The 13116-nt window shown below is 44.6% G+C and overlaps 1 protein-coding gene across 4 annotated transcripts in view; it reads left to right on the top strand.

Annotated features, from left to right (window-relative positions):
• The first annotated feature begins 910 nt into the window (after positions 1-910).
• The window catches only part of ccdc125 (coiled-coil domain containing 125), a 29267-nt gene continuing 17061 nt past the window's right edge, over positions 911-13116 (top strand). Inside the window, exons 1-6 of one of the 4 annotated variants that reach the window (XM_026188173.1) lie at positions 911-1325; positions 2091-2179; positions 7237-7510; positions 7897-7955; positions 8042-8128; positions 11436-11513. In XM_026188173.1, the coding sequence (XP_026043958.1) occupies positions 7258-7510; positions 7897-7955; positions 8042-8128; positions 11436-11513 (477 nt within the window). In that variant the 5' untranslated portion in view covers positions 911-1325; positions 2091-2179; positions 7237-7257. Of the gene's footprint in view, positions 1326-1955; positions 2180-2291; positions 2503-7236; positions 7511-7896; positions 7956-8041; positions 8129-11435; positions 11514-13116 lie in introns of those variants that run through there. The other 3 variants (XM_026188174.1, XM_026188172.1, XM_026188171.1) reach the window with 3 other exon arrangements.

Raw genomic sequence — 13116 nt, 5'->3', positions numbered from 1 at the left:
TCTTATTGTTGGACACACCTTCTTCCAATATTTACTCAACAGTTTCTAGTGACGCTCTGCAACATGCTCCATCTGCTGATGGTGACTCACTAAACTCCTCCATCATAAAGTTGACTGCGTGAATGAAACAACCAGAGTGTGATAGCGTTGAAAGCAAAGGTGGACTATTACAGAAACATCTACAGGTATAAAAACACAGCATCACAAACTGTGATCCTCAAACACACCTGTCAACAGAACCTGTTTCACCTGAGCACCACTGTCAGTCACACGGTGCTGTTAGCATCACGCATGTGCCTTTACATCGATGTAGTTTCATGTCATGCTTATCGCAGCCTGAAGGATCCAGTGCTGAGAGCTACATCTGATTACCTGTTGGTATATTTGTTGTAGAGAAATGACCGAAGTGCTGCACTCTGATTTATTCAGGTTGTGTTGGACAGAACTAGGAGACGTCTTGATGCTCGATCATCCAGGTAAGAAAATCCAAAGGTTGATTCTGTTCATGTGGACGTTTCAGTGGGAGAAATGTTTCATCATCATCAGGTGACTGACTGCAGGTTTCCAACCTTAGAAACAGGACATGTGCACAGTGACTGAAACTAGCAGCACTGATTGAACACTGGGCTGGGGAGGTCAGTTCCATACAGGGATGCTTCCCCACACTGAGGGCCCAATGGATTGGGCCATGGAAAGTCTTGGAAAAAGGTTTATGAAAACATGGATGACCTAACAGCGCCACACACGGGAAACTTAGGCTTTGTTAGGTCGTCATTGGAGTTTACTGGCTGATTCATCACAAGAAACGTCAGTTGCAACCACAGACTTTAATATATTGAAGAAGTGTTTTGTTTTAAATAAAACTTCTTTTTTTTTTTTTTTTTTTTTTTTTATAAATGCTGGTGGTTGTTCATTAAACTTCGTTTGCAAATGTGACCTGTTCAGAACTAATGATTGTTGGTAAGTTCAGCACAAGGAGCTGGGTCAGGTCACCTACCAGTGCGAGGCCGGTGGTTTGATCCGCGGCTACTCCAGTCTCCAAGATACTAACCTCAAATTGCTCTCTGGTGCATTAATGGGACTGAATGTGTGACAATGTTAGAAAAGGTGCTTATATTTGAATTGGTGAGTGAGATGTTCTAGTAGAAAAACACTTTACAGGGAAACGACTAACTAATGTTAGTTTGGTCCTCACGTCTCCGAGTACAGTTTACTCTTAACTCATGTTGTTATGCCCGTCATTGTGGAGGAAGCAAAGAAAGAAAAATATATATGAAGAAATATTCTTGGGTAGATCGTCTACAGAGACATCCCCCCCTTTTCAGGTAAGCTTCTCTTCCACGTTAAAGAAGTCTATAACAATCTGTAACCATGTTTTTACTGCACAATCAACAGTCTGACGCACAGCCGTCTGATACACGCAACAGTAAAAACTGTTAGAGAAAAATGTGTCTTTTAATAACAACTTCTTTCTTTATGCTGATTCTACATTAGGGTAGAGAAACCGCAACACGTTGCCGCAACACGTTGCCGCAACACGTTGCAGCAACACGTTGCAGCAACACGTTGCAGCAACACGTTGCAGCAACACGTTGCAGCAACACGTTGCAGCAACACGTTGCTTCTCCTGAGCACAGCTGTGTGTTGCCTCAACAGTGAAAATCATGTAAATTAAGATGAGAAATTAATTGATTGACTTCTGTAAACGCATCATATTATATTCCGAGGTGTTTTTAAGGTATGAGTGTGTAGACTTATAATAAACAATGCATGATAATAATGCTGGTTAATAAACTTCCCAACTAGACACATAACGATGAACTGTTGAGTGCAACTTTTATTTCTGTGCTGAGGTATTTAATCTTCATGCGACTACTCTTTAAAAACGATGAAAGAAGCCTGTGTAAACAAACATAACCAGTTAATATAAAAACCAGTTAATCTGACACACCGGAAGTCGTTTCGTGTTGGCGCGTGCACTGTGCTGGAGGTTTCAGACGCGGTTGGTCGCTGCTGGGCGAAAAGCTGTTTTTGGACTTTCTAATGTGTATTTTTACTTTCTTTTTTCCGTCTCCGCTTTAACTTCGCAGGTTTCGCTCTGAAACTATAGTTTCATTAAAACGGATCTTCATCCGGGTCGGAGCAGACGCAAAAGCTTACCTTTGTCTCAGGTTCGCAGGTAAGAGGAAGTCATTCAGAAAACAGCATAAATTTTGACATTTTAAAAACACTTCATATCTTTAATGCACGTTGTTTCTGTCACATGTCGTCTAATAATCATTTGTATTCTTTTGCTTTGTGTGTTTAGTCTCTGCTGTATGATAGTTTTGTTAGCCTCCACTTAAAGTAATGTAGTCAAGCTAGCTCCCACGTGCTGCAGCAGAGAAGTGATTTCAAAATAAAAGCGGCGAGCTGGCCAGCGTGATTTCAAGATGAGCAACGAAAAAGATGAGATACAGACTCATGCATAAATACAACAAAGGAATATAAATGTATGCAAAGGTAATAATTAGAAAGTAGCATTGATGCACGTAATAAATTGGAGAATAAGACTGTGTATTAACATTAAAAACAGTCAAGTAGTGGTTTCTGAGTTCAGCGTGGACGTGGCTGGAGAGTAAAAACTGTTCAGGAGTTGTCCTGTGAGAGTTAGGTCGTTTGGAGGTGTGGCCCCTGATTGACCTGAGGTGCGTCTGGAGGGCAGGGGGTCAAACAGGTGGTGAGTGGGATGTGAGGGGTCACCTGTAACAGCCCTAGTTTTCCTGAGACAGGAGGAGCTGATGATGACCTCGAGTGGTAGCAGCGGGCAGCCATTGATTTTGGTCAGTGTTAATGAGCCTCTGCGCAGCCTCCTTGTTCTCTTTTGGCCCCTGTGTACCAACACCAGGCAGGAGGAGAGCACGCTCTCCACTGAGGAGTGGTGGAAGGCCAGCAGCTCCTGGTCCAAGTTTTTCTTCCTCAGGACACGGAGGAAGTGCAACTGAGGTTGGTGGCGACGTAGGTGCCCGAGAAACCTGAAGGTGGAGACAGTTTCCACCTGTTTTCCATTTTTAATGAGAGGGAGTGGACTCGTCTGTGCCTCCTGAAGTCCATGATGAGTTCTTTGGTTGGATGTTCAGTTTCAGGTGGTTTTCTGAGCAGCAGCAGGACAAATTCTCTACCTCTGCCCTGCACACTGTCTGATGTCTGTTAGAGATGAGACCAGCCACGGTGGTATCATCGGTATACTTAATGATGACGGTGGTCGGGTGGGTTGGAGACTGGGGCCGGTTGGTGAGGAGGTCTTTGGCCCAGGGGAAGGTGGCAGAGGGGATGTTCTGGTGGTCCAGTTCGTTGATTTTTGGGATTTTTGTGTTAAACGCTAAACTGTAGTCGACGAGGAGCATCCTCACGGAGCTCTTCCTGTTCTCCAGATGGCTCAGTGCTCTGTGGAGGCTGATGGTGATGGTATCCTCTGTAGGCTGGTTTGCTTTGTAAGCAGACTGGTGGGTATCGAGACAGGAGTGGAGGCTGAAAGCCTTTATTGTCATTATACGCAGTATAACAAGATTAAAAAGCAGCTCCATAAAAGTGCACATATGCTAGCACATTATAAGAAAGCCTATAATAAAATAACCATAAGAATAATATAAATACACAGCACAAGAGTGACACCGACAGTTTAAAACAGACATGAGTTCAGAGATATTTCAGTGCAGATTACTTTGGTGCAAGGTTGAGTTTGGTGATAGCTTTGGGGAAGAAGCTGTTCCTGAGTCTGTTCTGGCCCACATGGATCTGAAGCGCCTGCCAGAGGGCAGTAGGTTAAAAAGATGGTAGCCGGGGTGGGTAAGGAGGGCAGGGTGTTTCTGGCCCTGCTGAGACAACGGGAGTTATAGACGGCAGACGAGGAGGGCTGTGGGCAGTGGATGATTCTTTGTGCTGTGTTCACCACCCTCTGCAGTCTCGTCCTGTCTGCCTCCGTGCAGCTGGCGTGCTGCACTGTCACTGCATAGGTCAGCAGGCCCTCGATGGTGGATCTGTAGAAGGTCACCAGCAGTGTTTAGTTGCTCTTTCCTGAGGAAGTGTAGCTGCTGCTGGGTCTTCTTGCCTCCACTTGCTCTACACATTCACCGTTTATGTGCAGGGCGGCACAGCCTGAAGTCCAGGATGAGTTCCTTGGTCTTGGTGATGTTAAGTGCCAGGGGTCTGTAGGTAGTCTGTGATGTGCTGAGACACTGAAGTAAAGATGCCACTGAAGGCTGTGAGGTGGGAGTTGGTATATTCTCATTAACTATAGCTGCCTTTCCCAGCAGCAGGTTGGTTTTTCTAGTCCATGCTAGTTCCACTTCTTTGCCACTGATGTGCACTGGTGTGTACATCCTTCTTTCTCCTGAAGCAGATGATCACTTCCTTTGTTGTCTTCATATTGAGTGGAAGGTTATTGTCTTTAAATCACACTGCAGCTGTGTTGCACTTCCTCCCTGTAGGCAGATCAGCCTCACCACCGATGTGTCATCAGCAAATCTGACCGTGACACTGGTGTTATGTGATGGGGTGCAGTCATGTGTGTACAGGAAAGGGCTTAACAACAACCTTGTGGGGCTCCAGTGTTAGAGCGGGGGCGTGATTGGTGCTCATCCAGACTGTTAGTCAGGAAGTGCTTCATCCAGAGGCAGATGTTGGTCTGTTTGCCCAAGTTGGACATTTTGAAGAAGCCTGCTGTACAGGGTGGTGTTAGCAGCACACGCAGCAGCCATGCACATGTCCCTGGCTGTTCGATTGCACTGCAGTTTCCATTTTAAGCTATAAATGCTGACAGATTTTGCCTCAAAGTTAATGCGGTGCTGCAGTCACAGGGTGATCTACCAACAGTAATAATAATTTACTGACAAAGATGCAGCAGGTTCACTTCAGTGATAACCAGCTTTCTGCCAAGAGGAAGAATGATCAGCTCGAAAATCAGCAGACCTGAGGGAGTGATGTCAGCCTTTCCAGAATAATCCGGTGCAAGCTCAGGTTCCTGCTTCCCTGTGAAACAGCAGGGCAGTGTGTACAGATGAGAGGACGGTGAAGGAAGATGTTTCTTATAGATACAGATACAAATCTGTGTGCACTGTGCAAAGGGCTCCGAGGATTAAGACACAGATGCCGTATTTATCCAGAGAGAGCAGCGCAGATCTCCTTTTGAAAGTCATTCCTGATAAATCCTAACACTGTTGTTTTCTGTATGTATCATGTTGCTTTCTTCATCCACCCTGACACTGCAGTGTCACGTTTGTCTGCATGTGTTTGATGTTCACATTCAGTGTAGGTGGCAGCATTTGTGTCTGTGCTGTATGTGGAATGGAGACTTTGAAAAAGCACTTCATCATAGGCACAACTATAACCATCTACTATAGTGCTGTTCGATATAACGATGTATATCAGATGACGATATAAAAACATCTATCGTTTCATTTTACGCTATCATTTGTTTCGTGGTGTCGCAAAATAAACTGTTTACGGTAATATTTGTTCATGGTTCTGATGTCACTGTAGTGGTTATATTAATAAAGTTCTCTCTTTCTCTTATATTTAATATAACCACACTACAGACGGACAAGCGCCTGTTTTTATGCGTTGTCGTTAGCAACAACGACGGTAACACCATGGTGTGTCCGCTTGTTTATGTTCCACATAAACCTTTCACAATAAAGCTCAAGATCCTGTTGAGACTTTTCAAAATAAACTGAATCACGTGAAAGAGCAGATTATTTACGGGTGAGAAGTAGAAAAGAGCCGCCAGGTGCTAAAAAATAAACCTTAGACTCAAACATTAGAACAGGCTTTCCCCGCAGCACGCCGTGTAATAAATACGCACAAAGAAAACGGCGCCGTTACAACTTATGTCTAAAAATGTGTAGTTTCATGCATCGGTTAAAACACTCGACTCCAGCTACATGACGCACAGCTGGAAACACTTCACACAAGTCGAGCTGCTCGAGATTCACAGAACTTACAGAAAATGTTACATTGTTGTGATTTATATCGTTATCGGACGATAGATGTCTTATATCGGGATATGAGATTTTCGTCATATCGCACAGCCCTAATCTACTATACACTTAAAAAAATGAAGCAACATGTTGAAACACATCAGATCTCGATGGGTCTTGATGTCACTCATGTGCTTGTATGTATGGCTGATACGGTCCAGGCGTGCTCTTAATGAGATGATGGATGGTGTCCTGGGGCTCTGCTCCCAGAGCTGGACCAAGGCATCACCCAGCTCCTGAACAGTCTGAGGTGCAACCTGGTGGATAAACTGAAACATAAAGTTCCCGAGGTGTTCTGTTGGATTTAGGTCTGGCAGCCACAGAGGCCAGTCAATGGGTTCAATTCCTTGATCCTCTAGGACATTGGTGTCCAACTCCAGGCCTGGAGGGCCGGTGTCCTGCAGGTTTTAGATGCGTCCTTGATCCAACACAGCTGATTTAAATGGCTAAATTACCTCCTCAACATGTCCTGAAGTTCTCCAGAGGCCTGGTAACGAACTAATCATGTGATTCAGGTGCGTTGACCCAGAGTGAGATCAGGACACCGGCCCTCCAGGCCTGGAGTTGGACACCCCTGCTCTAGGAACTGCCTGGATACTTGAGGTTGACCATCGTCGTGCACCAAGAGGAACCCTCGACCCACTTCATCAGTGCACCTTGGACAGCAGGTCCAAGGAGTTCATCCCGATACCTAATGACAGTCAGGGTGCTAGTGGCTAGCCTGTAGAGGTCTGTGTCCCTCCGTGGACATATCCCCAGGCCATCACTGACCCACTGCCAAACCAGTCATAGTAAACGATGTTACAGGCAGCATAAAGTGGCTCCTCCTTCCACGTCTGTCTCTTACTTTCAGCTGTAGTTACACCCATTACTGTAACAAGTGCAGTGTGTTACTTTGCAACAACTGTCCGTGTTATCCTCATCCACGTTATTGAACAGAAAACGAGGCTGCATTTCATGTTCCTGGAGCTTCTTATCAACAGTGTCATGCATTTTAATGTTATATTATAATGATTACATGTACCTCATTTACAATGAAACAAGGAAAAATGCAAATAAAAAATTTCTACACATTCAGGCAAAAATCATAAAAATCCCATCCAGACTTCTGTACTTGGTGTACGTAGGAATATCTAAGGACTGGCTACTTGTTTATACGCAGTATTTAAATACTTGTGTTGACCACCTGTGATGAAACCAGTATGTGGCCTGTGTCCAGTTTAGCTGGGACCTTTTTCAGATGGAGGAGCTCAGTGAGGACTGCAGCCTGAAGGATGACATGGTGGATGGGGACCTGGGTGATGGGATAGGAGTCACAACAGCACTCAGCTCCACTAGGATGAAGAGTGACAGAGTGAGCGGTCGCTCAGAGAGTCGGCTGCTCAGGACAGACCCGCTGCAGTGCAGCAGTCGAGCAGGAGAGGCCGTCTGGACTCCTACAATAAAAACTGCAGAGACACAGCAGAGAGCCCAGCGGGAGCTGTCATACTTTGGTAACACTTTCTAACATGTGTTTCTTACTGTTGTACAGAAGACACCAAAGAATATACACCATATCAGCACATTTCACCATTTTTAATTATAACTGGATTTTTTCAGTTGGACGTGAAGAAGCTTTTTGGATCAGCAATGAAATGTCTTCAAAGAACATCTGAAATCTACTCATTCACTCAACTTAGCAGTTAAACATCCTGTCCCTGTGACTCACATCTCTGGCTTTTTAGAAATATTTTACATAGTGTTTCAAATGTTATCATACGACACTAGTTACACAGCTACGCTAGCTAGTTTGGGTTCTGCAGCCTCTGCTCAGTTTGAACGTCTTTGACTACACTGACAATGTTGTCTTGATAAAAGAGCGTCTTCTGTGACTGTATAGGCTCACTCGTGGACCTGTCTAAAGACGAACTCAAGGAAAGACTACAGGAAGCAACTAAGGTAGGACAAAAGTAGAGCTAATGTAACTAATGTTGTCAACTTGATTGTAGCCTGGAAACTAACAAGTGCTGCTTCTTTGTTGGCAGATGATAGATGGACTATGCTGTGAGCTTGATGTAGCACACCGTTACTTTGAAGGAAAATATGAAGCTCTGAAGATTCTGCAAGGCAAGGTAGAGCAGCACATTACAGCTTATAGTAGCTAGCTTAACTTCTTTGGACTCTATTAACAATACTTTTAGGACTTTTGCAAGACATTACGCCAGATTGAACCAAGTTTTAATATAAATTATAAAAAGAAAACGGAGTGAAATAAAAGTTTGATTTTAAAGGAGAACATGACTTAGTGTTTGGGGAGAAACCGTGGATGGACAGATCGATCCGCACTGCAGTAAACGCCAGGACCGCCTCCCACAACGCGGGTCTCGCCACTGGCGATATGAGCGCCTACAAAGTGGCCTCATACGGCGTGCGGCGCGCGGTGAGAGATGCCAAACGCAGGTACCGGGAACGTGTGGAGTCCCGCTTCCACCAGGGCGACACACGGAGTATGTGGCACGGACTACGCACCATTACGGACTACAAAGCCAGGGACACTGCGCCGATCAACGCCGACTCTGCATTCACCAACGAGCTGAATCGGTTCTACGCCCGTTTCGAGGTTAGCCAGGCGGCTAATGCTATCTACCGCCTGACTACCGAGGACAGTGACGTCATCAGCGAGAGACCGGTGACCAGCATCGCGGAGCATGACGTCCGAGCGGCACTGAGGAGAGTGAACACAAGGAAAGCGGCGGGGCCAGACGGCATCACCGGCCTTCTGCTGCGCTGCTGTGCTGACCAGCTAGCAGGTGTGTTCACTTACATCTTCAACGAGTCCCTGGCGAAGTCTGTGGTCCCCACATGCTTCAAAAGATCCACCATCATCCCTGTGCCCAAGAACAGCAAACCCTCATCCCTGAACGATTACCGGCCAGTTGCACTGACCTCGGTAGTAATGAAGGTGTTTGAGAAGCTGCTGAAGAACATCATCTCCTCCTCCATCCCAGACACCACAGATCCGCTGCAGTTCGCCGACAGATCCAACAGATCCACAGAGGATGCCATCGCCCACGTCCTACACATCACTCTCAGCCACGTGGACAAGAAACAGGGTAACTATGTGCGAATGCTGTTTGTTGATTACAGTTCAGCGTTTAACACAATAGTGCCCTGCAGACTGTTCACAAAGCTGAGGGATCTGGGACTTAACAGCCGTCTGTGTGCATGGGTGTTGGACTTCCTCACTGGCAGAACTCAGGTGGTGAGGGTGGGCAGGTGCTTCTCCAACAGCATCACCATCAACACAGGAGCACCTCAGGGATGTGTCCTCTCGCCACTGCTCTACTCCCTCTACACTTCAGACTGTGTCAGACTGCAGTCCTTCAAGTATCTTGGTGTCCACATCTCCTCAGACCTGACATGGACTGCCCACATTCAGGTCCAGACCAAAAAGGCTAGGCAGCGCCTGTATCACCTACGACAACTGAGGAAGTTCAGGGTCTCTCCAAAGATCCTCAGGATTTTCTATACAGGCGCTGTGGAGAGCATCCTCACACAGAACATGACATCGTGGTTCGGGAACAGCTGTGTGAAGGACCAAAAAGCTCTCCAGAGAGTGATCTGTACAGCAGAACGCATATGTGTGTGTATATATGTGTGTATATATGTATGTATGTATCTGTGTGTATGTATATATATATATATATATATATATATATATATATATATATATATATATATATATATATATATATATATATATATATATATATATATAAAAAATAATTCAATAATCTTAAAAAAAAAATAAAAAATTCTAAGAAGTTATCAAAGAAGAAGGGATGAGAAACAGAAATGTATATGTATATATATATGTTCTTCCTCTACACCCCCCCCCCCCCCCCCCCAAAATTTTTGCACATGTCGAGGAGCGTGTCAGGCTACATTTCACTGTGTGTTATACTTGTATAACTATGCATGTGACAAATAATAAAGAACCTTGAACCTTGAACCTTGAAAGCCTGTTGTCAAGAACAGCATTAAGACATTTCTTGTTGTTGGTCTCCAGGTTTGCACATATGTTAGAAGGATTCTGGGCCACTTTACAGAAACTCTGAATCCTTTAGGTTTCTTGGCTACTGGGTGGCAACTTGAAGCTTCAGCTTCCTTCATAGGTTGTTCTGTAGCATTGAGGTCTGTAGATCACTCCATGACCTTAATATGCTTCTGTAGCCATTCTATTGTTGCCATGGCAATATGTTTTAGGTCATTATCATGCTAGATGATCCATCCTTGACTGATCTATAGTGTTCAGGCTTGGGAAGGAGGTTCTCGTCCAAAGTTTTACAGTACGCTCCCCCATCCATTGGCCCGTCGATGCTGTGAAGTGTCTTCTTGAGCAGAGGAATTGCAAGATATCAAATATCACAACCCCCTTGGTTCTGCCTACTTTCCCTCTCGTTACAATCCGACTACATTTCTCCAGTCTGAGTGACATTCTATATCACTGCTTTTGATCGTACTGGTATGGATCAGTGAATCCACGTCTCGTCCACTTCTGGAACACTATTTGATCCATGTAGAGGAGTCTTGTTGGTGATCTTAGTGAGGGGTTCAGGCTATGCAAAGCAGCAGTGGGGACACAGCATCTCCTTGCTAAACCCCGAACTTCATGGCTACTTGAAGTGTTGTTCGTCACATTCCTATTGAGTTCTTGATGAAGGCTCTTGGAGTCCTGTTGATCTTATACAGTTCTATGAATCATGACATTATTATGTGTGAGGCGCTGAGTGATAGGCTTACTTTAATCAATCCAGGCGCTGCACAGTTTGGTGTGTCTGATCTGCCAGTTTGTCTGAATTTAGAAGGAAATCTTGGGACATCCGTGCCTTTATGTCTTTAAGACATGTTGGTAGTTTAACTCATTTGTGTCATCTGTTTGCATAGATGATTACCATTCCTGTGTGAAGACTCACGATTAATATACAAAAACTATCAGACAGAATTCAAACCAGTGCATCACAGTTCCTTTAATACACACATTGATGGTTTGGAGGAAGTTAGTTAGTCATTGGAAAAGAGAGAGTCTAAACAAATATAAACACTTATTTAAGCCCACAGATTTATCCAGAATAACCAAACGCAATTAGAGAAACTTTATGGCTCGTGTGTTTGAAATTAAAAGATTGACTTTACTTTGAATTAAATTATTTTAAATTTCATTGCACAAGCAGTGCCTGCCTTGTGTGCCCTCATAGAACACCACTGATTAAAAAGTATGTGCACGTCATGCATTTAATGTAAGACTGAGCCGTATGTTTCACGTGTAAAAACATTTTCCTTTAGTCAAACTGAAACTAGTTTCTGTAGTTATAAACTGCATAAAAGTCCCACAGAAATCTGTTGATGACTGAAAACTATTGTGTGTGTTGTTCACAGGCCATTCTTGACAAAGCTACAAGTCACACTAAAAGTGTGCTGCAGAAAACTGAGGAGAAAGCCAAAGCACTCGAGAAGGTAACGTCATTTCTGGTTTATATAAGAGCAACTCAATTAAAAGTACATAAATTAAAAAAATATATAAAAGAAACTCAGATAAGGTTGTAAGGAATCGATCTGTTAGTGCTAAAATTCTTCTTTCCTGCTCAACATTCATGAAATAAGCTATTCCTGTTTAACACAACTCTTGTAAAAAGGTTTTTCCATTTGCAGTTACATGCTGACCAGAGGTTATGTTATCAAGGGGGGCTTTTGCCCCCTGTAGGGTCTCCCACAGCAAATTGGTCCTGGGTGAGGAAACAGTCATAGAGCGATTCAGAAGACCCCTATGAGATCAAAGGAACAGTTCACCCTGCCTAGTATAACATTACCGGGACCCTAAACCTAACCCCGGGAGGTTGCTCACGGGCGAACATCTGGTGGTCGGGCCTTAGCTTATGGGGCCCGGACTGGGCACAGCTCAAAGGGGCATGAGCTAGGGCTGCTCGATTATGGCAAAAATCACGATTATTTTCACTGAAATTGAGATCTCGATTATTTGACGATATTTATTTAACAATAACAATGTGTTGGATAATGACTTTAAAGATTGTCAAAAAATAATAATAAATAGTGCAAATACTGATAACAGTGCAAATGTTTGCAATATAAGAAATAAATGAAAAATGTAAACATCTGTGTTTAGTGAACTTTGCAGTGTTGCTCTGTGGTGCAGCTACGACACCGTAGCAAAGTTTACACACTGTGTCTACTTGGTGCACGTCTGACTGAACCCATAATGTTTCCACACCACTGAAGTTTTTTTTTAACCTCTTTTCAACCAACGGCAGCCACTCTCCTCTCCAAATAACTTCTGCTCAGCTTTCCGAGCTTCCCTCGGGTCCTCTTAATCAGCGGTCCCCAACCCCCGGGCCTCGGACCGGTAGCGGTCCGTGAGTCGTTTGGTACCGGGCCGCGAGAGTTGAGGCTCGGGTGTGAAATGTCTGGTTTTCAGGGTTTTTATCGGTTTTCAGCGTTATTTTGTTATCGTTTTTATCGTTTACTCGGTTTTCCTGGGTCTTTTCACGTGTGTTATGAATAAATTTTCTTTTTTTCGGTACCGGTACTAGTTTTATTTTGTTGTATTTATCCGCGACACGTTAAAGGCCGGTCCGTGAAAATATTGTCGGGCATAAACCGGTCCGTGGCACAAAAAAGGTTGGAGACCGCTGTCTTAATTGTTGTGACGCGTGTTCGAAATGCAGAGAGGTGCGCTCGATTTGCCACACGGAGCAGCGCGAGAGTAAAGCACGAGGGAGGGGCTAAAAATCGGCTCAGTCATTTTTAATGTTCGATTAATTGAGCAGCCCTAGCATGAGCCTATCCTCCTGAAGCCCCACCACCCGCAGGAGGTGCCGTAGGGGTCGGGTGCAATGTGTGTTGGGCGGTGGCAGGAGCGGAGGCCCTGGCAGACTGATTCCTGGGTACAGACACTGGCGGTTGGGACATGGACTGTCACCATTCTGGTGAGAAAGTTGTCTGAGTTAGTGCGTGAAGTTGAGAGGTACTGGATAGATATAGTTGGGCTCACTCTCCAGTCTCCTGGAGAGGGGCTGGACTCACTGCACTGGGTGAGAGGCGG

Source organism: Astatotilapia calliptera, chromosome 12, assembly GCF_900246225.1.
Source record: "Astatotilapia calliptera chromosome 12, fAstCal1.2, whole genome shotgun sequence".
Lineage (NCBI taxonomy): Eukaryota > Metazoa > Chordata > Actinopteri > Cichliformes > Cichlidae > Astatotilapia > Astatotilapia calliptera.
The sequence above is the reverse complement of the archived record's forward strand: the minus strand, read 5'-3'. Positions and strand labels throughout refer to the sequence as shown.